At 55.4% G+C, this 20,238-nt stretch overlaps 1 protein-coding gene and 1 long non-coding RNA gene across 2 annotated transcripts; one reads left to right on the top strand and one right to left on the bottom strand.

Moving 5' to 3' along the window:
* Positions 1-4,367: 4,367 nt before the first annotated feature.
* Positions 4,368-19,703, bottom strand: LOC123582287. The gene is made up of 7 exons (XM_045448503.1): positions 19,664-19,703; positions 19,395-19,598; positions 18,960-19,054; positions 18,411-18,548; positions 17,866-18,059; positions 15,939-16,063; positions 4,368-7,346 (listed from the first exon to the last, which is right to left on the bottom strand). The coding sequence occupies exons 1-7, from the start codon at positions 19,701-19,703 to the stop codon at positions 7,033-7,035; spliced, it is 1,110 nt and encodes a 369-aa protein (XP_045304459.1). The 3' UTR covers positions 4,368-7,032.
* LOC123582399 lies at positions 12,832-13,278 on the top strand. Its single transcript, XR_006704359.1, has 3 exons — positions 12,832-12,982; positions 13,024-13,059; positions 13,168-13,278. It is a non-coding gene; the product is annotated as an uncharacterized LOC123582399 (long non-coding RNA).
* Positions 19,704-20,238: the final 535 nt, after the last annotated feature.

The following is a 20,238-nucleotide window of genomic DNA, read 5'->3' as shown; positions in this document are numbered from 1 at the left end:
CTTGATGTATGGCCTCAAAAGAGTCAAACGCAAGAGAGTCCAGCTGGGGACACCCTCACCCGCGTTGAGGACAGACCCGGAGCCCTGTGGTTTCAACGAGGCCGTAAAACCTCGAGGATCCAGGAGGATGGAGTCCAGCCCCACCAGCACGGCCTTGCAACAGCCAACAGCAGATGACCAAGGGCCGAGCCAGGCTTGTGATGCCACAGCTTGAGCCAATTAAGACACCATCTTTAAGAAAAAGGAACACAGAGGTGCCTGGGTGGCTCAGTCGGTTGAGCCTCCGACTTCGGCTCAGGTCACGATCTCACGGTTGGTGGGTTCAAGCCCCGTGTCGGGCTCTGTGCTGACGGCTCGGAGCCTGGAGCCTGCTTCGGATTCCGTGTCTCCCTCTCTCTCTGCCCCTCCCCTGCTCACACTCTGTCTCTCTCTCTCTCTCTCAAAAATAAATAAACATTAAAAAAATCTTTTTTAAAGAGAAAGGAATACGACGTCACTAAACAAGAACTAAGTGTGTAAGTGAGCTTTTCGAACGAGGGAGGAGAAAAATTCAAAACAGATCGCAAAAGTTTAAAAGATGTCAATGCCACAAATTCGCAAAATTGAACAGATAATTTTCACTAATGAACGGACGCCCCTCTGTAATACTTTTTCCTACCTCTTCGGTTCCATACTTTGCGATGTCCTGTTCACACGATGGCCGTGTTCAGTATCATCGTATGTGGCAACAAGAGAAATTTAACTGAGTCTTTCCTCTGGCATGGCCAACCAAAATTGCTTATTACTATGAACAGGTTAAAAATTTCCTTCCAGCTCCACAACTCATCGTTAGCAGAATCACATAGTTTTACAACTGCTATACAGTTTGGGAACAGCTCTGTCAGGTGTCTTTCGTATATAAAAGCAATTCGTCTTCCTAAGTTGATAACTGCGTTTATCATAAATTTATTTATTTATTCTTTATTTAATATCATTAGAGAGAGAGAGAGAGTGGGTGTGTGCACACGAGTGGGGGAGGAGCAGAGAGAGAGAGAGAATCCCGAGCAGGCTCTACACTCAGTGCAGAGCAGGACGTGGGACTCCAGCCCATGACCTTGGGATCATGACCTGAGCCGAAATCCAGAGCTTGATGCTTAACCCACTGAGCCACCTGGGTGCCCGTCTCATAAATTTAAACCAGAACTGGCTTTCCTACTCTGGGTGGATCCCTTGGAATCTACTTTATGTTACGGATGGATATAGACAACCATCTAGGCTGAGTCGGAATATTTTGCAAACCTTGTTTCTCTATCAATACCACGCACTTCCCGTGCTGGCCGTGCTCTGTGTCCCTACGGGTGGTGACAACACAGCACCGATGAGTCTTCCTGAAGGCCGTTCCTATACGGATATGGAGAAGGACAGTTTCACTGGACGTGGAAATGACTGCGAATCACGTAAATAGGGCCCACCAAACCCAAAATAGATGTATCCCTCCTCAGCCTATTCCAGACCCAAATATACCTGCAGCCACTCCTATGCCCGCTGACACAAAACGGAAATGAGCAGAGGGGAAGTCCGAGTGGAAAGACACCGTGGTCTTAACCAAACGTGGTTAAAAATACCTTGTTTGTTCACATTGTAAAACAGCTTATGACCACGGAACGCGTTTGGAGGGCCCCTCCCAGGGCCTTGGGAGGGGTCCACGCGGGAGAGGCCCCGACGAGCTCTGTACACCATCTAAATTAATTCAGACCTTGGTTTGATCCCGTGAGAATATTTCATCACCTGAATCACAGCAGGGTGTTGCGTGGGGCTTTTCCACCTGTAATGGGTGGTCCCAGATACCCGGTCACAGGGAGTGGGGAGCTGGAAAGAACGGGAAACGGCCATCTTACTTCCGGTTACATGGCTGCTTGCACGGAGTAAGCAGTGACATGCTTCCAGGATATGGCGGGGCGGGGGGGAGAGAACTGGGGAGAAAGAACAGGTGGAAAGTGGGGTAGCAGGGTCTGAATTCCCCAGTTTGGAGAGTCAAGGCCGCGTGAATTTCCCATGGGGAGGCGAACACCGCAACAGTAGCCAGGACTGAGCCTTCTTACCCATAAGCCTCTCAGAAGGGATGGCCAGCAGGTGAGGAAGCCTCTCCCGTGGGAAGTTCTGGAACAGACCATCCAAGTGGGAGCTTCTGGGAATCACAAGAGGTCACCCCGGGCAAGAATGGATCTCCTACATCAGGGGAGTGTGCTGGGCAGAGGCGCCTTCCAAGAGGGTCCTCCTTCCACAGGACTCACACGTGGACCCCACAGAGGAGGCTCCGCCCGAGCACCTGCTACCCAGATGGCCGCGATGGAGACAGAGCAACAGAGGAGGGGCTCTATCAGCATCAACGCCCAGCGCGCCCGGAGGAGAGGGTGACCCCCGGGAGGGAGAGCAGGGCTGTAAAAGGCAGGCCGGACCCGGATGCAGTGAGCACTGAACTCAACATCATCACCAAGTTTTATTATTTTGTCAATTATTTTTTTTTTTGAGGGGGACATAAGTGAGCGATGGGACAGAGAGAAAGAGAAGCGGAGCTCACCGGGGCTCCTGCTCACCCGACACGGGGCTTGAGCTCACGAACCACGAGATCATGACCTGAGCCAAAGTCAGATGCCTCCCCACCGAGCCACCCAGGCGCCCCATCACGACTCTGCCTGAGACGCCACGAAGGGGGGAAAGATGGGAGACTCGGCACAGAACAGCCTTGGGAAGAGTGTAGAGGTTTTAAAAAAACTTCGTCTCTGCAACAAGTTAAAGCTGTTCCATAAATTATTCGGGAGCTTGAAGAATTAGGAAACTAGATTAGGAAAGCTGCATCCTTGCAACGGGCTCCTCCATCCCCTGCCTCATCCTGCGATGCGCTGGCGCAAAGCTGCCTCTATCATCCGTCCTCTAATGAATTCCCCAGTCGGTGGAAAATGTTTCTCTCCAAATCTCTGCTTTCCTCATCAGAGGGACAGTCGTGAAACATAATGCTCGTGAAAGTGGGTGCTTTTAAATGCGTCGTGTAGAAGCCTTCCAAGAAGAAAGGAAGCTCAAATTTGCAATGATTTTCTTGCTGCACTTTGGGAATCCTCTGGGCCTTCTCCCTGGTGAGAGGCCATAGGAGGGCCCAAAGAAAGGGACATTAAGCCGGACATTGGCACTCCTGGCCCCAAGTCCCACCCTGCCCACTGTCAGGTGTAAACGTTGGCCTCTCCCGGGAACCTGCCCCAGTCTTTCAGGACCCCCCTGGGGTTTCTGAATTAGCGACGAGGAGACCGAGGTCTCAAACCTGGGTCTTTTGCCTCCAGATTGACTTTGCACATACACTCGTTCAGACCCAAAACCACTGTGTGGGTCTCTCCTTTCCCATTCCGTGGGCTCTGAAGGATGGTGGCAGCATCTGTATCCCCAGCACCTGTCAGTGTCCTTGGCATCGAGTAGACGCTCGGAAAACGTTAAAGAAATGAATGTAAAAGCCACGTACTGTGAAATGGAAACCGCGGGCCCCAGGGTTCTCTTAAGCGTCCCCCGTGATACCCAGTGATGAGCCCCACTTAACCTTCTAAGTAAGAGAAAGAGAGAGAAGGAAGGAAGGAAGGAAGAGAGAGAGAGAGAGAGAGAGAAAGGAAGAGGGAAAGAAAAAAGGCAGAATGTGAGGCACAGGGTCTCTCGTGGCGCGTGTGACCCGGGACAGCAAGAGTGTCGTTGACAAAACTGTACCCACCACTGGTAGCAGGGAAGGAAAAGTTTGCTCCAAAAGCTGGCTGCAGCTTGAGCCATTTCCGTATGTTTGTTAAGGAGCCGATGACCGTGTGTGTGTGTGTGTGTGTGTGTGTGTGCGCGCGCGCGCGTGTGTGAGAAAATACCGATGGGACTCCCTCTGCGGGGAGAGGTGGCCTGGGTAGGAAACCAGCAGGGATTTGGACTTGTCCCCTCGCCGATGGCAGAAACGGGCGCAGGGTCCCCCCCGGCCGTGGAGAAGAGGGGAGATGGGAGAAAGGTCTCCTCACAGACTGGGTCCCAGCTAGGAGGCAGCGATCCAGAACCTAGAAAAAAACCTAAGACCAGAATCTAAAAGGGGCCCGGGTGGGGGTGGGGCAGTTATTGGCTCTCCTGAGTGTTTCCAGTTCGCATCCAATGTCCCCAAATCTCTCCGCACGAGGGACATCAGTGCTTCAGGAGGTGTGAGGGGAGAAGCCGTGCCACTCTTCGGACAGAGCAGCGACAACCCCCCGGGGAGAACTGTTGAGGGGGGGGTTGCATTTCGCCAGAGAGAAAAGAAGCAGGGAGAGGAAGGGGTGGAAGGGGGGGACCCTGTAAGTGGGGGGCCGGCGGGCCGCGCCTGAGAAGGGGAAGATCCCACGGGGGACGCCCTGGATGGCAGGTGGCCACAGGACTGCGTCTGGCCCCGAGGCGCGTCCAGCCACGGCCGTGGACTTGAGCGGTCGGCTCTGTAACCTTAGGTGGCCGGAGGCTGGTGCAGGGAACACGGTGGTTAGAGAACCAGAGAGGCTGGACGGGAAGGCAATAGGTTCCCCCGCGGGGGGCTTTCCATCTGTGGTGCAGCCCGCTCGGTCCTTCTGCCCACTGCCCCTCCGCGCCCCCAAGGACAGAGACGAGCACGAAGAGGTCTCCAGACACTCTTGGGATCTCGAGCCGGAGGAACAGAAAGGGCCGGGCTGGGTGGGCCATGTTCTCCAGCCCCCGCGGCCAGTACGCAAGCCGTCGTGGATAAAAACATCCCGACTCCGTCTGGCTTCTTCTAGAGGATGCCTTAGGGGTCCCGCAGATGCAAGAAAGGATGCCCTAGGTCACCTGCAAATGGGCAGCTACTCCGACCCATGCACACCCGCGCGGGGTACTCCGAATCTTTTTTGCTGCGGATGCGGAGTGTGAGAAGGGTTTGCTGCGTCATCAGGCTGCCCGGCTGTCATCGGGACGTCCCCCAGCCGTCCAGCTTTGCGGGGTTACGCCATCATGGAACATCCGTCTTAGTTTGGGCTCCCCCGGAAGGAGGTCCTGCCACAAGGATTGTGTGCAGATGTTTTACAGGGGAGGTGAAGAGAGGGCCTGGGGGGCGAGGCCACAAAGGGCGGGAGCCTGCCCAAGGTGCTTTCTCAGGCCAGCGGTCACCGACAGTGGCCAGAGCTGGGGCCGGCAGGGCACTCTCCGAAGCCAGTGAGGAAACACATCTCCCTCCGCGAGGGGCTGGGCCCCGGGTGCTCTCCGCTCAGCAGAAGGACGGGGCTCCACTGACTTCCTCGGCCACTTAACCGGCTCTCTGTCTGGGGCCTTCTGACCCCAAACCGGTGCCCGTCGGAGCTGCCTTCCCCGGGGAAGAAGCTGGCTGGAGACGGGTGGGACCACCATGCCAATCGGCGTCCCACACTGCGTTCCTTGCAATGTCTGGGGCGTCCCTCTGAGCAGCTGAGCCAACTTCTTCATCGCGGCTAACTCTGGCTCCTTCCGTTCCGTACCCACGGCCGCAGCGAATGCGCTCTTTGAGGGGCCCACGGATCCCCTTCTCCTGGAAACGCAGACATCGGAAGGGAAGATGCCACCGTTGCTCTTGGCGCTCAGGAGACTCCGGAGGTCCGGGGACCTGTGAGCCACGAGCACTGGGCAAAGACCCAACGTGGATCTCTTATGGGAGCCCCGCAGGGTCACAGAATCACAGAGAGGAAGTAACTCGCCCAGGGCCGAGCGGCGAGATGGGGCGCAGCTCAGACAAGGAGGCGGGGCTCCTGCTTCCCATCCCGGGGCTTTTGTCCCCGAGACCCACCCCCCCCCCGGTTCCAGGAGGAGCTCGATCTCCTCCTTAGAGAGCAGAGGTTCAATCGGTAGTCGCTTGGGGACCCAGCACATCTATTCGCATGTCCTTGTACTCATAAAGTGAGACCATAACCCCAAAAGAAGTGCTCAGCGCCTAGGAAGGGGCAGAGGCGACCCCCCGTGTAACGTGCAAGCAAGACAAAACTCAGGTCAGGGCAGCTGATGCTGCTACTCAAACCTCTTAACTTTAGACGGATCAGTTAACACTCCTACAACAGTCTACTGAGCATCTATTCTGCACCAGGGGCTCTGCAGGCAGAGGACAAGATCAACACAGGCACCGGAAGGTGTCCCTTAGCCCCCCTGACTTCCTCCCTTTCTGGGGTCACCTCACATCTCTCCCACAGGGTCACGTGGAGGAATTCTGGGGTCCCCTCGGCTCACCCGCCAGCCAGCCGGTGGTCGGACGGCGTTGCCTTTCCCCACGTCGCCTCAGCAAGGCGCTTCCCCGACAAGAAACGACCACTTCCCGTGACAAACGCCCCTCTCCGAGAAGGCGGCACGAGTGCAGACCGTTTCTGTCTCAAGTGGAAACGGACGTTGCCCCATCTACCTGGGATTGGAGCAGCCCCGAGGGGAGGGGAGGGGAGCACTTTGCTGAGCGTCACCAAAATGGGAAAGAGCGCGTGTGTAGACAGAGGCTTCCCGTCACTTTCCCAGAGTCCGATGGCGTAACTTTCCCGGGCCCTGGTGCCGCTAGGTTGCCATCTGGTGCCCGGGGTTCCGTGGAGTCTGACCCGCCAGAATGCACGGAACCCTAGGGCGCCTTGCTCTGCAAAGAAGGCCCGGAGGACGATCTGGGGGCCCGTGACTCCTGGCCCCACAGGCTACCGATGTCAGCCAGACAGCAAGAAACAAACTCCTCCAGGCCCCGCGGGGGCCAGCTCCGCGTCCGACGAGGACAGAGGTTCTCACACCCAAGTGCTGCAAAGAGAAGGGTGGCCATTCTTTCCTTCCAAGGCAGCCCTGCCTGCCGCTCGCCTTCATCCACAGCAGAGAGTTTCCACTGTGACCTGAAAAGGCAGAGACCAGAGAGAACTCGGGGGGCTGCCTTGGCTTTGGACCTCCCTCGACAGCTCTGACTTCTTCCCTCTTCGCTTAAGCAGATAACAGTATTGCCAATCCATAACAGCCCGGTGCGCCCTCTGCCGAAAGCTGGATCAGACAGGGTTTTAATAAAGTCCAAAATTATGTTCAGGGAAAGGACATCTTACGTTTCGCATAAAATGAGAATCCCCCGAGGGCAGGAAGCTGGGCCTCCAGCCAGGAGGGAGGGCAAGAGGGACACAACAGAGTAACTGAGCAGAATCGTTCCCGGCCGCGGAAAGCGGCCTTCGGCGAGCGAGAGGACGGAGCAGCGCTCCGGATGCGACCGCGGCCATCGCTGGCTGAGGGAGCGGCCCTGGAGCCCCCCACCTCTAGAGAAGAGTCCCCCGGGGTCCGCAGACAGGAGGCCTCCTTTCCTCCAGACAAGTGATTCCGTTCATCGCAATCGCCCGTAACGGCGTCTGCCAAGACCAAGGTCTGAGGTTAGGTGTTGATTTCCCTGCCTCCCGAATTCCAGCGGGGATGGCCCAACCCCCACTTCCGCCTGGGAAACGCCACGCACGCGAGCGGTAGCCGCCGGGACGGGTGAGCTCTCAGCGGCACCCACCCCGCCGATCACGGCCGGTCGCTGGAACGAGGTCTCCGCGCGCCTTCCGCGGGCAGCTGGCGGGCTGTCCTCCCCCTCCCGGCTCCCAGCTGGCCTCACCCTCTCTCTGACCTCCACCGGCTGGAGGGCCATGGGACTCCGTCCTGGGACGTCTTCCCCGTCGATAGTCACTCGCTAGTGGACCTTGTCCAGTCCAGGGGCTGGATGTGACCTGTCGAATCTCCACTCCTCACCCAGCTTCTAGAGTGCTCCTTTTAACCCTCAGCCAGGTTATCCCACTGGCCCCCTTCAGGCCGTACAGTGGCTCTCATCCTAGTCAGGGTCAAAGACAAAACTTCTCCGGATGGTCCACGGGGCCTCGCCTGGTCAGACCTGGCTCCCTCTGTAAGCGTCTGCTGTGCCTCCCTCCCTCACCCCAGTCCAGCCACACCGACCTTTCAGAGGGTTCTTGAACTTGCCGGGCTTTCTTCTGCCTCAGGACCTTTGCATATGCTGTACCTCTGCCTCGAACACCCTTATCCCAAACACTTACACTTACCACCCCTTCATTTCCTTCCAGTTTCTGCTTAAATGTCACTTTATCAGAAAAGCTCTCCCAGGTCCCTGTTTGAACTGACGTGGGCCTTCTTTCCCCACTCTCTACCCCTTTAACCTGACCTGACTTTTCCCCCCACTTAATGGGTTCCCACCCGTCATGACGTCATGCAGGTGTGCGTGTGCGTGTGTGTGTTACTTTGCCGTCTGAACACTGTGTCTACAACCGCCGGACCCACGCCCGGGGACACCGCAGGCACTCAACAAACATGCGTGCGCGAACACGAGTCGGTTCATCTACAAGCCAGTAGCTACAGTTTTTTTCCTTGCGACACGGAATACAGACAGGACCAAACCGGGTGGAACATGTGAGGGAAAAGCACGCCTAGCGGCAACGGACGGCACCTGCTGCGGACTTCGAAGCCCTCCACGCTTGCTCGCCAGGGGCTGCGGGACAGTCTGTGGCTCCGTGGCTCTTGGAGAGCCCCGGCCTCGGGACCGTTGCAGAGAACGCCTGATTCTCAAGGCGGAGAAGTGACGGGACAAGGGCAGCGGACGCCGAGATGCGCTGCCCACGTCCCCCTTCCGGGCGGAAGGACCGAGCCCCCAGCTGCCGGGCATGCCGTCCGTGCTCAGCCCTCTTCTGAACGAGGCTGGGCTGAAGCCAGCCGCTGTGCCCAAGGCCACGGTGCGAGTGTTGTTAGATGCGGGGGCGGGGGAGGCTCTGATGCCCACGCCAACTCCCAGCAAGTCGGGAGGTCCTCCTTGCTTTGGACGCCTCCGGGGGGCTGGCAGGGGCTTCCTGAGACTGAACCAATGCCCGGTTTTCCCCTGTCCACCTGCTTCCTTCCCTTCTCTTCCACCAGGGTCTACCCCCCAGTCCCCTCCTGCCCGCTGGTCTCCTTCTCAGGGACCCCACCTTCGAAGACAAGCCCTCAGAGGCCCCGCCGTGTGTAGGCTGGGCTGGAGGCCAGCGGCTGGAGGTGCCCAGGTGCTCCCCTGGGCACAGAGTAGGGGACGGGGTAGACTCACGCGCCCGCCCGGCACGCCGAATCCCGTAAGCTACAGCTAAGTATCCCAGTGGATCAACCCCGAAAGCAGGATCTTGGGTTACAAAAAGAAAAGTTGCAGAATATATCCATATAATAGGATTTCTTCATCTTTTCTTTTTTAATTTGTTTAAATGTTTTTATTTATCTTTGAGAGAGACAGAGAGAGAGAGCCTGAGTGGAAGAAGGGCAGAGAGAGAGGGAGACCCAGAATCCGAAGCGGGCTCCAGACCCTGGGCTGTCAGCACAGAGCCCAACAGGGGGCTCGAACTCACGAACCGTGAGATCATGACCTGAGCTGAAGTCAGATGTTTAACCGACTGAGCCCCCCAGGCGCCCCTTATTCATCTCTTCTTTTTAATACATGAAATAATATTCTATACTGTTTTCAGGGTGTAAAATAAAATAAAAGCATAGAAACACGGCCCGGGGGGGGGGGGGGAATGTCCACGGATTTCATGGTGAACAGAGACCCGAACAGAAAGGGGGTTTCAGGGACCTTTGACTTCTGACATGGTAAAAATCGAAAGAGAATGTGCCCAGATGGCAACATCTGTTCAATTCCAGTAGCAGGCTATACGAGGATGCGTTAAATTAGTCTCTGCACTTCCTCTGTTTCTAATTTTGTTGTCAAAATTACAAAAAAAAATTTTTTTTCAGAATCAAAAATGTTAAAAAAAATGAAATCATGAGATAATCGAAATACCATGTAAGTAAAGTTTAATTCACGTAAGAGCTTTCTGAGAATAAACGCAATGAAACAAAATCACAGCAAAAGATCAATTTTGACTTTAAAACAGTTTGAGGGTAGGGGCACCTAGGTGGCTCAGGCAGTGAAGCGTCCGACTTCAGCTCAGGTCATGATCTCACGGTTCGAGAGTTCGAGCCCCGCGTCGCGCTCTGTGCTGACAGCTCGGAGCCTGGAGCCTGCTTCGGATTCTGTCTCCCTCTCTCTCTGCCCCTGCCCTGCTCGTGCTCTGTCTCCCTCTCTCTCTCTCTCTCAAAAGTAAAAATAAACATTTAAAAAATGTTTTTAAACAGTTTGAGTGTAGAACCAAAACGTTCTGAATTGAGTTAGGAAACAGCCAATTGCAAACTTGCGATAAAATGGCAAAGGATTAATATTCATAATTCGTCAAGAATTAAGAAAAAATCAAGTCTATTTAGAAAAAAACCCAATGGACAAAAATGAGAGTTTTCACAAAAGAATAAGAATAAATACATTTAAAAAATCAACCCCCGGGGTGCCTGGGTGTCGCAGTCGGTTGGGCGTCCGACTTCAGCCAGGTCATGATCTCACGGTCCGGGAGTTCGAGTCCCGCGTCGGGCTCTGGGCTGATGGCTCAGAGCCTGGAGCCTGTTTCCGATTCTGTGTCTCCCTCTCTCTCTGCCCCTCCCCCGTTCATGCTCTGTCTCTCTCTGTCCCAAAAATGAATAAACGTTGAAAAAAAAAATAAAAAAAAAAAAAATCAACCCCCACTACTAATCCAACAAATGCCAGTTAAAATATCTTTTGTAAATCCATCAAATTGGCAAATATTTTCTTTCTTTCTAAATATGAGTTATTGTCAGATCGGCTTACATACAACACCCAGTGGTCATCCCAACAAGTGCCCTCCTCAACGCCCAGCACCCATTCTCTCCGCTCCCTTCTGGCCAGAGTTGGAGGGTTCAATTGGTAAAGGTAACAAGGGAAATTATTATTCACTCAGGGCAAGAGTATAAAGTGGGTGAATCTTTCTGGAAAACAATCTGTCCATGTGTAATAAGAGCCCAACATCTGTGTGTCCTCCTTGAACTACCTCTAGAAATCTAGCCTAAGGAAATAATAGGACACGAAGCAAAGACTCACTCAAGGATACACGGAACCTTGTTCCATACTCACCGCCATGGAACATTTAATGTCGCGAATTAGAGAGGGTTGAATGCCCACTGCTGAAACAGATAGTTTTTGTTTGCGTCCACACGTAGCAATGTTGTACGACGCCGAAGGTATATTTCCAGAAGCTACAATAACGACATGTATGAGTTGCGCACAATGAAACGGAGGGCGCAATGCGGCTACGTGTACCGCGTGCTTCTAACGTCGTGCGCATCTATGTACACATTTTATGCTCAGAAAGCACACACGTGAGAGAAATCAGGTTGCCAAATAAAACCGTGCAATCCCGGTTTTCAAAAGATACGTGCATTTAATAACCTGGAAAATTGTTAACTAAATCATGTGCATCCTGTCTGGACTTTTTTCCCCCTTCTCTATCTACCCTACACTTTTATGAAGTCTAAAACTGAGTTGAAGGGGGAGAAACATGAGTGTAACAATTTCCAGAAACCCAAAGCTCCCCTGTGAGTCAGAGGAAAACAAGGAATCAAGGTCCAGAGATTGGGGAACCCAAGCTCTTCCTTGCTAAAGCTCTACCATGGCATGGGCACCCACTCCTGGACAGATTCAAGATGGCACCCGATAGACCTCTCTAAGCTATTCCACGTTCACGGCTGGAAGGAAGGCAGCATCTGCACAACCTGCGGGTCCTCACATGGGGGCTTCCTCCTCAGAGCCCCCAGCCAGCCGCCCAACCGACCATCAGCCTCTCTGCTCCTGGGCCTGCGCTGTCCTCCTCCTCGGCATCCCGAAGTTCAGGGGTCCCCTGCTCTCCCGTCACCTGTGCCGCTGTCTTCCTGAACGAGATCACATCTCAAAGGCTCTGCATCTCCAACCTGCCTGATGATCCTGTGTTCACCCACTTACATGGCGAACGTTTGATCTTGGGGTCTGGAATCTTATCATGCATTTCAAATTCTCTTTTTAGCTACTGCTGGGTCAGACAAACAAAAACAAAAACAAGAACTCAGCACACCCACTGTGACAAACCTCCAGTCACAGAGCCTAACTGAATCTTGAGCCCTGAGAATTTTTCACAAAAGCAACAAACCAGAGACAGCTTGTCCAAGCTCGCCTGAGCTTTCTGGTTTGGGCGCCGAAAATCCCACCTCTCGGGAACCCCTTCTTTTCCTGAAAAACCAGGGCAGGTAGGTGGTCGCCCTGGGAAGGGTCCGAAATCCTTTGGCAGAAATTCAGGGCATCATCTCTGATACTCAGAAGACATTCTCTGGAGCCCCCACGGCTCTCCCTGGTCACAGCCCCTGACCTCACTGCCCCATCACGTCCATGGGACTCAGAAAGAATCCTTCCTTCTGCTGATCCCTTGTTCTCTCAAGCTTCTACCTTTATAACCCTTGTTCGGTGCAAATATCCAAAATAAAAACCATGCCCACTAAAGCACTAGGAATCACACCGAGATTCTAACAGAGAATCTGCTCTGACATCTTCCGTGACAAATCAATGGCTGTCATTCTTCAGGAATTGGAGGTATGGAGCCAATGTGAGAGTCGTGATTCCCCGCAGCCCCTAGCTCCTGCCCCCGCGGGGGCGTCCATTAGTCAGGAGCCTGTACATTCTCCAAACCCAATCCGAGGGAGCTCGGTCAGGTTGGTATGATCAAGTCCACAGCCGGATGGTGGCGAGGCGGCTTCAGAGATGACCGGAGCCTCAAGTCTCTCCCTCCTGGGCCCCTTGTGTTGGTTTTACTCCCTGCACACTCACTTGTCACGGCCACGGCACTCTGACACTGGGAGAAGCAGCCTGTCTGTCCCAGACCCCATCTGAAAAATCCCACTAGAGGACTTTCTGATTCTGGCTGAGATCATGTGTCCATCCTTCTGGCCAAGAGGTCAGGTTCTTTTGCCGGATGGCAGACAAAAGGACTGATCAGATGGAAGCAATAGGTTCCCACAACAGCCCCCTCAATGATAGCACGTGTTCATGCCCATCCTGAGAAGCTGGCCTCAAACCTCACTTTCTGGACACAGAAGCACCAGATCTGATTCGATCCGGTGAACACCCGAGGTTCTGGGCTCTGACTCAGTCTGGTAAACAAAACACCTGAGGTTCTGAGCTCCAATTTGGTCTCGTGAACACCCGAGGTTCTGGGCTCTGATTCGACCCGGTGAACACCTGAGGTTCTGAGCTCTGATTTGGTCTTGTGAACACCCAAGGTTCCGAGCTCTGATTCAATCCGGTAAATACCCGAGGTTCCGGGCTCTGATTCGATCTCGTGAACACCCGAGGTTCTGAGGTCTGATTCGATCCGGTAAACACCCGAGGTTCTGAGGTCTGATTCAGTCTCGTGAACACCTGAGGTTCTGGGCTCTGATTCGATCCGGTGAACATCCGAGGTTCCGAGCTCTGATTCAATCTAGTAAACACCTGAGGTTATGAGCTCTGACTCGGTCTTGTGAACACCCGAGGTTCTGAGCTCTGATTTGGTCTCATGAACACCCAAGGTTCTGAGCTCTGATTCGATCTGGTAAACACCCGAGGTTCTGGGCTCTGATTCGATCTGGTAAACACCCGAGGTTCCGGGCTCTGATTCTATCTGGTAAACACTCGAGGTTCCGAGGTCTGATTCGATCCGGTGAACACCTGAGGTTCCGAGCTCTGATTCGGTCTTGTGAACACCCAAGGTTCTGAGGTCTGATTCGGTCTGATAAACACCTGAGGTTCTGAGCTCTGATTCGATCTCGTGAACACCCGAGGTTCTGGGCTCTGATTCAGTCTGGTAAATATCTGAGGTTCTGAGCTCTGATTTGGTCTCGTGAACACCCAAGGTTCCGAGCTCTGACTCAATCTGGTAAACACCAGAGGTTCCGAGCTCTGATTCGGTCTTGTGAACATCCAAGGTTCCGAGCTCTGATTCGATCTGGTAAACACCTGAGGTTCTGAGCTCTGACTCGGTCTTGTGAACACCCAAGGTTCTGTCGTCTCTATTCCACCCTCAGACACTCACACGTCCTTTCTCAACAAGGAGTAAACCTACACAACGGAATCATTTTTCACAAAGTCCTTTGTCTAGAGGGCTGAGTATTTATCTAAATATAGAGTTAGTTGTAGGGTAACCAGAAGTCGTGTCGCAGATCATGCAACACGCTCAACCTTCCTTCCCTGGTTCCTGACCAACGGGGGCAGCGTCCCCACCCTGAAAAGCATTTATGATCATTTATTGCTTTCCCGCCTGCCTCCACAAACTTCCAAAAACGACGACAAATTGTAACGATGGAAGATGCCAGAGCGGGGTGACGGGAATCCCGGCTCCGCTCCTCCGCCCTCCAGGCCGGTGAGAGAGAGAGAGGAAGCCGAGTGAGGTGGGAAGAAGCCTGAGGCTCTGGAGTGACGTTGACCCCAGTGGGTCACTGCACAGCAGGGCAAGTGCATAGAAAAAGCCCTCGCTGGCTGGGCATCCAGTGGAAAGGAGAGGACGTCGGAGGGCCGTCAGATCAGCGTCCAGGGCCCTGCACTGAATTGGGGGAGGGGCTGGAGGTCAGAGATGGGTCTCTACCTCCCAGAAAACAGATGCACACCCCTGCTTGGGAAGTGAGCCCTGCAGCGGTCCGGGAAACTATTTCAGATCAAAGGCAAGGCGCCCACGCGCTCTCTGATGTGTCCTCTCCCCACGCAGTGTCCTCAGGCCACAGGAAGGCCGGGGGACGCTGGAGCCATTCTTTCTCAGACTGCAGCTGGGACGGGAGGCCAACAGGCTCAGACGAGCCGGGAAGGGAAGCAAGTCTGGGGAAAAAAATGGAAGAACCACTGCAAACAAGCACCAAGGCCCGGGACTTTCACAGGTAATTCCTCCAACCTTCCAGGGAGAGCGCCATTCCGTGCCGGAGCCGCGGTCACCTGAACACAAGGCACCAGAAGGGACAATTGGAGGCATCACAGCCTCGAATGACCTCACAGGCCGGACAGTGACTAAAATGTGTGACGCTGACCAACCAAGACGACGGGAGTGCACATTTGTGGGTGCCGGTCCCAAGGGGGGCCTCGGGCGCGGCCGTTCCCAGGGGGGCCTCGGGCACGGCCGGTCCCAAGGGGGGCCTTGGGCGCAGCTGGTGCAGAGGTGACCACCATCCACCCCAGACCGTCTGCCACGCGGACACTCAGCCCCACTGAAACGACAGACTTTTCAAGAAAAGCTCAAGGGAGGGCGCCTGGGGCCTCAGTAGGTTTAGCGTCCGATCTTGACCTTGGCTCGGGTCTTGATCTCACAGTTCGTGGGTTTGAGCCCCCACGTCGGACTCTACGCTGACAGTGCAGGGCCTGCTTGGTATTCTCTTTCTTCTTCTCTCTCTCCTCTCTCTCCCTCCCTCTTCTCTCTCCCTCTCTCTCTCCTTGTCTCCCTCCCTTTCTCCCTCTCTCTCGGTCCCTCCCCTTCCTTGAAAATAAATGAATAAACTTTTTAAAAAAAAAAAAAGGAGAAAAGCTGAATTGTATGTTTGACCTCCCAGTTCTGAAACGCCGATGGGCCAAGCAAACTTCGTCAGCTGCCTGGACGTGTCCCACCACCCAGCGGTTTCGGACCCCTCCCCGTTGAGCCTGTACTTACAAATGTTGGCCCCAAATCTTTTCTACAAGGCAGCAGAAATGTTTCCTTCGTGACCAAGTGGGCCCCATCATTGGAATAAAAACGTGGTTCGATATTAGGAAACCTATCAGCACGCTATACCAACAGCTCAAAGGAGAGAAAGTGTAAGAATACGTTGCCTTCTAACAGGGAGCCTTGGTTTTTGAAACAAGAGTAGAGCTTCACAGAACAGACATGGCTCACGTCTTGCACGCTGCCGAGGACTTTTGATTGTCAGAGGTAAAGCTCAACTCAAGAAACATACGAGGAGTTTTGTTTTGTTTTGCTTTGCTCTGTTTCGTGAGTTGCGCGTCTGAAAAGTCCAGAAGCAACTCCACCTTAGGTCCGGCTGGAAACCAGAGCGTAACACAGGTCAGTCCTGACCAGTTTGCCACGACTCACCCTGGCCTCTCTTTTCACGCCGGCTCCGTTCTGTCCCTCTCCAGGTGGCTTTTTCCGTGTGGCCGGGAAAGACGAGTGCAGGGGGCTCTGGCTGAGTCCGGGCTTGAAGTGAACGTGGAGGCAGCCTGTGGGAGCCAGAAAAACAAACAAGGCGTCTGCCCACGACGCGAGCCGCGAAGTCCCCAAGTGGTCTCCAATCTGCTCGGCGAGGGACACGTGCGTCAGGGGCTGGCCCCCACGATATAGACACACCTCTTGAACTCCGTAATACAATGACATGATAAAAACGAAGCAAATGATCTGAATAGACATTCCTCCAAAGGAGATATGCAAATCGCAAATAAGCCGTTGAAAAGATGTTCCGCGTCATTAGTCACTGGGGACACGAGAACCAAAACCACAATAACAGACCCCTCACGGCCAGTAAAGTCAGAAAGACAGACAATAGGGGCGCCCGGGGGGCTCAGTCGGTTGAGCGACCGACTTCAGCTCAGGTCAGGATCTCACGGTTCGTGGGTTCGAGCCCCGCGTCGGGCTCTGTGCTGACAGCTCAGAGCCTGGAGCCCGCTTCGGATTCTGGGTCTCCCTCTCTCTGCCCCTCCCCCACTCGTGCTCTGTCTCTCTCTCAAAAGTAGATAAACATTAAAAAACCTAAAAAAAAAAAAAAAAAAAAAGACAGGAGGAGATTGGTGCGTGGGTCCCCAGGATGGAGGGCATGGGGAGACAAAAGAATTTGACTTTTTGTCGTAAGCCATTCTGTATTTTTAATTTTGCAAACTTAGCCAGGAGCGTGTATTGCTTTTATGATTTATCAAAGTGGCTCGATATTGTTAACTCTCTGTCCTGACACGGCCTTTCTCCGGGGCCTTCCACGCTGGAGAAACGGAGTCTGGTGCATCTGGGATGGGGCGGCTGGGTGGGGACCACCCTCCCACCTGGGACGTCCCCGCCCCGGCAATGGTGGGTGTGTGGCTAAGGCCGGCTGCCCCCACCTCAGGAAGACATGAAACGCTCTCTTCCCGTTCACGAGATTGTCCCGCGTGTCCTGCCTTGCCTCTTCTTACCGTCGGATGTCAAGGGCCAAGAGAGGGTGTGGGCCGTGGGGAAGGGGCCAGGGACGCTGCTCAGCCGTTGTTTCGTCCTGGCTGGGACAGGAGGAGCGGGAGAGTCCTGTGGCTCAGGTGTGGGCCAGGGGGCCCACGGGGAGGTCTGGGCCCCAGATCTGCGCTGAAAATAAAGGTGACAATGCCTGGCCTCGTCATCTCTGTCCTAGAGGACTGGGTGTCACGGTAGATGGCACAGCTGACTGCCCAGTCCAAGTAAATGTGCCAAACACCTGCTGACCCTCGGATCCCCCCACCCTCCCCCACCCCCCCCTGTGCCCAGGGGCCTCGCCGCGCCCACAAGACCCGGGACAGCCCGTTTTTGCTGCGGGGAACTTGTCACGGGCTTCTCGTCCTGACGTCTGCACGGTTCCACGTGCCTTATTTTTTACTTTTTTAATTTTTTTTTAATGTTTATTTATTTTTGAAGGAGAGAGAGAGAGCGCGTGAGTAGGGGAGGTGCAGAGAGAGAGGGAGACCCAGAATCTGTGCTGTCAGCACAGAGCCCGACGCGGGGCTCGACCCCACGAGCCGCGAGATCGTGACCCGAGCCGAAGTCGGACGCTTCACCGACTGAGCCACCCGGGGGCCCCTCAGTGTGCCTTCTTTAACTCAACCGACCTCCGCTGGCTCCGCATCCTTGCTGGTTTCCCCTGTTTGATGCTCAGTCTCTCCAGCCTGAGCCCCATCGGTGAAGCCTGAGCACGGCTGTAAGGCCAGGACGGGCACTTTCCCCCCCTGCTGACCAGGTGGCCTCCTAGCAGGCGAGCTCGCTGACCGGGGCCCCCGCTCAGCAGCACGTCCTAGGTCACACGGGTGAATACCTCCAGCTGGAACTGCTCCAAGAAGCCGAGTGCCGTGGTCTCCTTCGATGCCCCAAGAAAGAGGTTGGTCTAAATTCCTTCTGGATGCTGGGAGGCCTGCAGCCTTGTACATGAGCCCCAAAATCCACATAAGTTTGCAAGACAGCACTCGAAGAAAGGGATTCAAAATGCTCATCTTTCTGAGGGACAGAGTCCTGAAAATGAGGAAACCCGAATTCATTATTCACCTTTTCAGACCCCAGCGGCCCCGTTTGTAAGATGGGGGCGATCGGACAAGAATGTCCCTTGACTCTCCCACACTTATTACTAAGAGATGGGCTGTGATTACTAGGGAGGACTAGACTCTTCCCTTTGAGGAGTCTCAGATTATCTGGTGGCATCTGTCCCCGGGGCCCTCACGTCTGCCCTGAGACGGCGGGGTGGGCCACGTGGTCAGAAAAGCTCTGGTCTATCCTGCAGCCTCACAGCCGTCTTTCCCAAGTCGGCGTGGGACTCGGGCCCACAGACTTCCCCCGGCCCCCAGCATCTGCTCGTTGGGACTTGACCTTCCAAAAAGGTGTGACCTTCTCGACCCGCCTTTTCGCCGTCAAGGCCACCTGTGAACGGCATGCAGATGAGAGTACGAGCCAGTCACGGTGACGGTGTTCTGCGTAGACGCGGGAAAGCCCCTCCGAGTGAATCTGCTACTCGGGGTGCCGGGCCCGGGACGGCAAAGGGAAGAGAGGCCCGTCTTCCAGCCGGAGGCTGCTGGGCGGCGGGGCTCCGAGAGGGCCGTGCAGGGGCGGGGACCGGCCACTTGCCTCCTTCCACCGGAAATGGGTGAAGCTGGCTCAAAATCATTACTCAGACGCCTGTGCCGTGAAGGAAATGTCTTCTGATAGCACAGAGCTATTGGTTTCCTGTTGTGAACGGAGGGTTCTGGCTTGCCCGAGAACGCGCAGGAAGGGGGGGGGGGGGGCGGCTGTCCCTGGAAGCCTGTTCCATGAAAACGCCAGCTCAGGGGCCTCGGGGACACTCCACGGGCCGGTGGGAGGCTGGCGGGGGGGGGGGGTGGGGAGGGCAGGGCGATCGGGGAGGCCGGGTGGAGGGAGCACCGGGGCGCAGACGGCTGTCACCCGGTCTCTGCCCTGTGCGTCGTGCCACGTGCGCGAGGCGCGGGTGGCCCGGGACCTCCAGGTGACAGTCCCGGCTGCAAACGGGCACCAAAGTCGTGTGTGCGCGGTGCAGTGAGGGGCAGCCTGGAGCCGTGCCCGCGTACCGGCAATCTACAGCCGAAGCCCAGACCAGACTTGACCCCTTTTGGGCTCCGTTTAATAACGAGGGGCGGGACAAGGAGTAGGGTTTTCTACGTGTTTCCACGTAGTCATACCTACCGGGCACGCGGCACGTTCCGGGTGTTCCCCAAGCGTTTTCTCATCCACCTTCGCGATGACCCGTGGCAGGGTGTTTAGAAGGGACGGCAACTCGGGGGACGGTCCCGGTGAGTAAGTGGCAGGGCGGGGCTCCAGCCCTCCTCCCCCCACGCTCACCTGCTATCCTAGACGCCCCTTCTTCCGTGAACGTGGGGTCGGCAGGGCTCGCCACAAGCCCGGGTCTGGGCCCGAGTCGCCCTCTGGCAGGTGTGCTCGACGGGTCACCGCGGCCCCCTGTGGGTGCTGCGGCCGCCGACCCGATCTGCCCCGCGGGTCCAGCCCCCCCTGGTCCGTGCAGCGTTGTTCCTGCCTCGCCGGCCCCTGGAAGGTGACGGGGGGAAGCTCAGAGTCCCTCAGGGACCTAGCCCGGAGCCCCCCATCGCCACCTTGGAAGGCTGGCTGTGTGAGGGGCATGCTGCTGGACATCTGGGGAATTAAGACGTAGAAGAAACTCCAACGTTCATGATGTAGGAACGTTTCCCCTCCCCCCTCCCATCCCAAAGAAAACAGTCTCCCCTAAAAAGTTACAGACCAGCGGGAAGTGAGGGGCTGGCAGGTACCCCCATTCCTAGGTTTGACCCCCTGAGTTCACCCCTCTCCTGTCCCTGCACACTGCCGTCCTCACACTCGAAGGCACAGCGACCTACCTACAGGGAGCAGGTCTGAGGCTCCCAGTCCCGTGCACGTGTCCACTCCGGCGTGCGTGCGATTTCGCACCGCGGTCAGCGACGGGCCAGATACTGCTCTAGACGCTAGGGATTCAGGACAAACGTTCACGGACCGTTCCTGTCTTGAGGAGGTGGCTCTCAGTAAGGGGACACTGTTTGCAGCTGATGCTGTAGATGGGCTCGCTGAGCACCTAATTCCAGCTCCCTTCTCCCAGAGGCTGGAGAACTAAATGCTTGCTCGTCGGCCCTCCCTTCTGGAAGACAGTGCAGGTCAGGGAAACATAAACAGAAGC

Source organism: Leopardus geoffroyi, chromosome B3 (genome assembly GCF_018350155.1).
Source record: "Leopardus geoffroyi isolate Oge1 chromosome B3, O.geoffroyi_Oge1_pat1.0, whole genome shotgun sequence".
Lineage (NCBI taxonomy): Eukaryota > Metazoa > Chordata > Mammalia > Carnivora > Felidae > Leopardus > Leopardus geoffroyi.
This window is presented reverse-complemented; position numbering and strand designations above follow the sequence as displayed.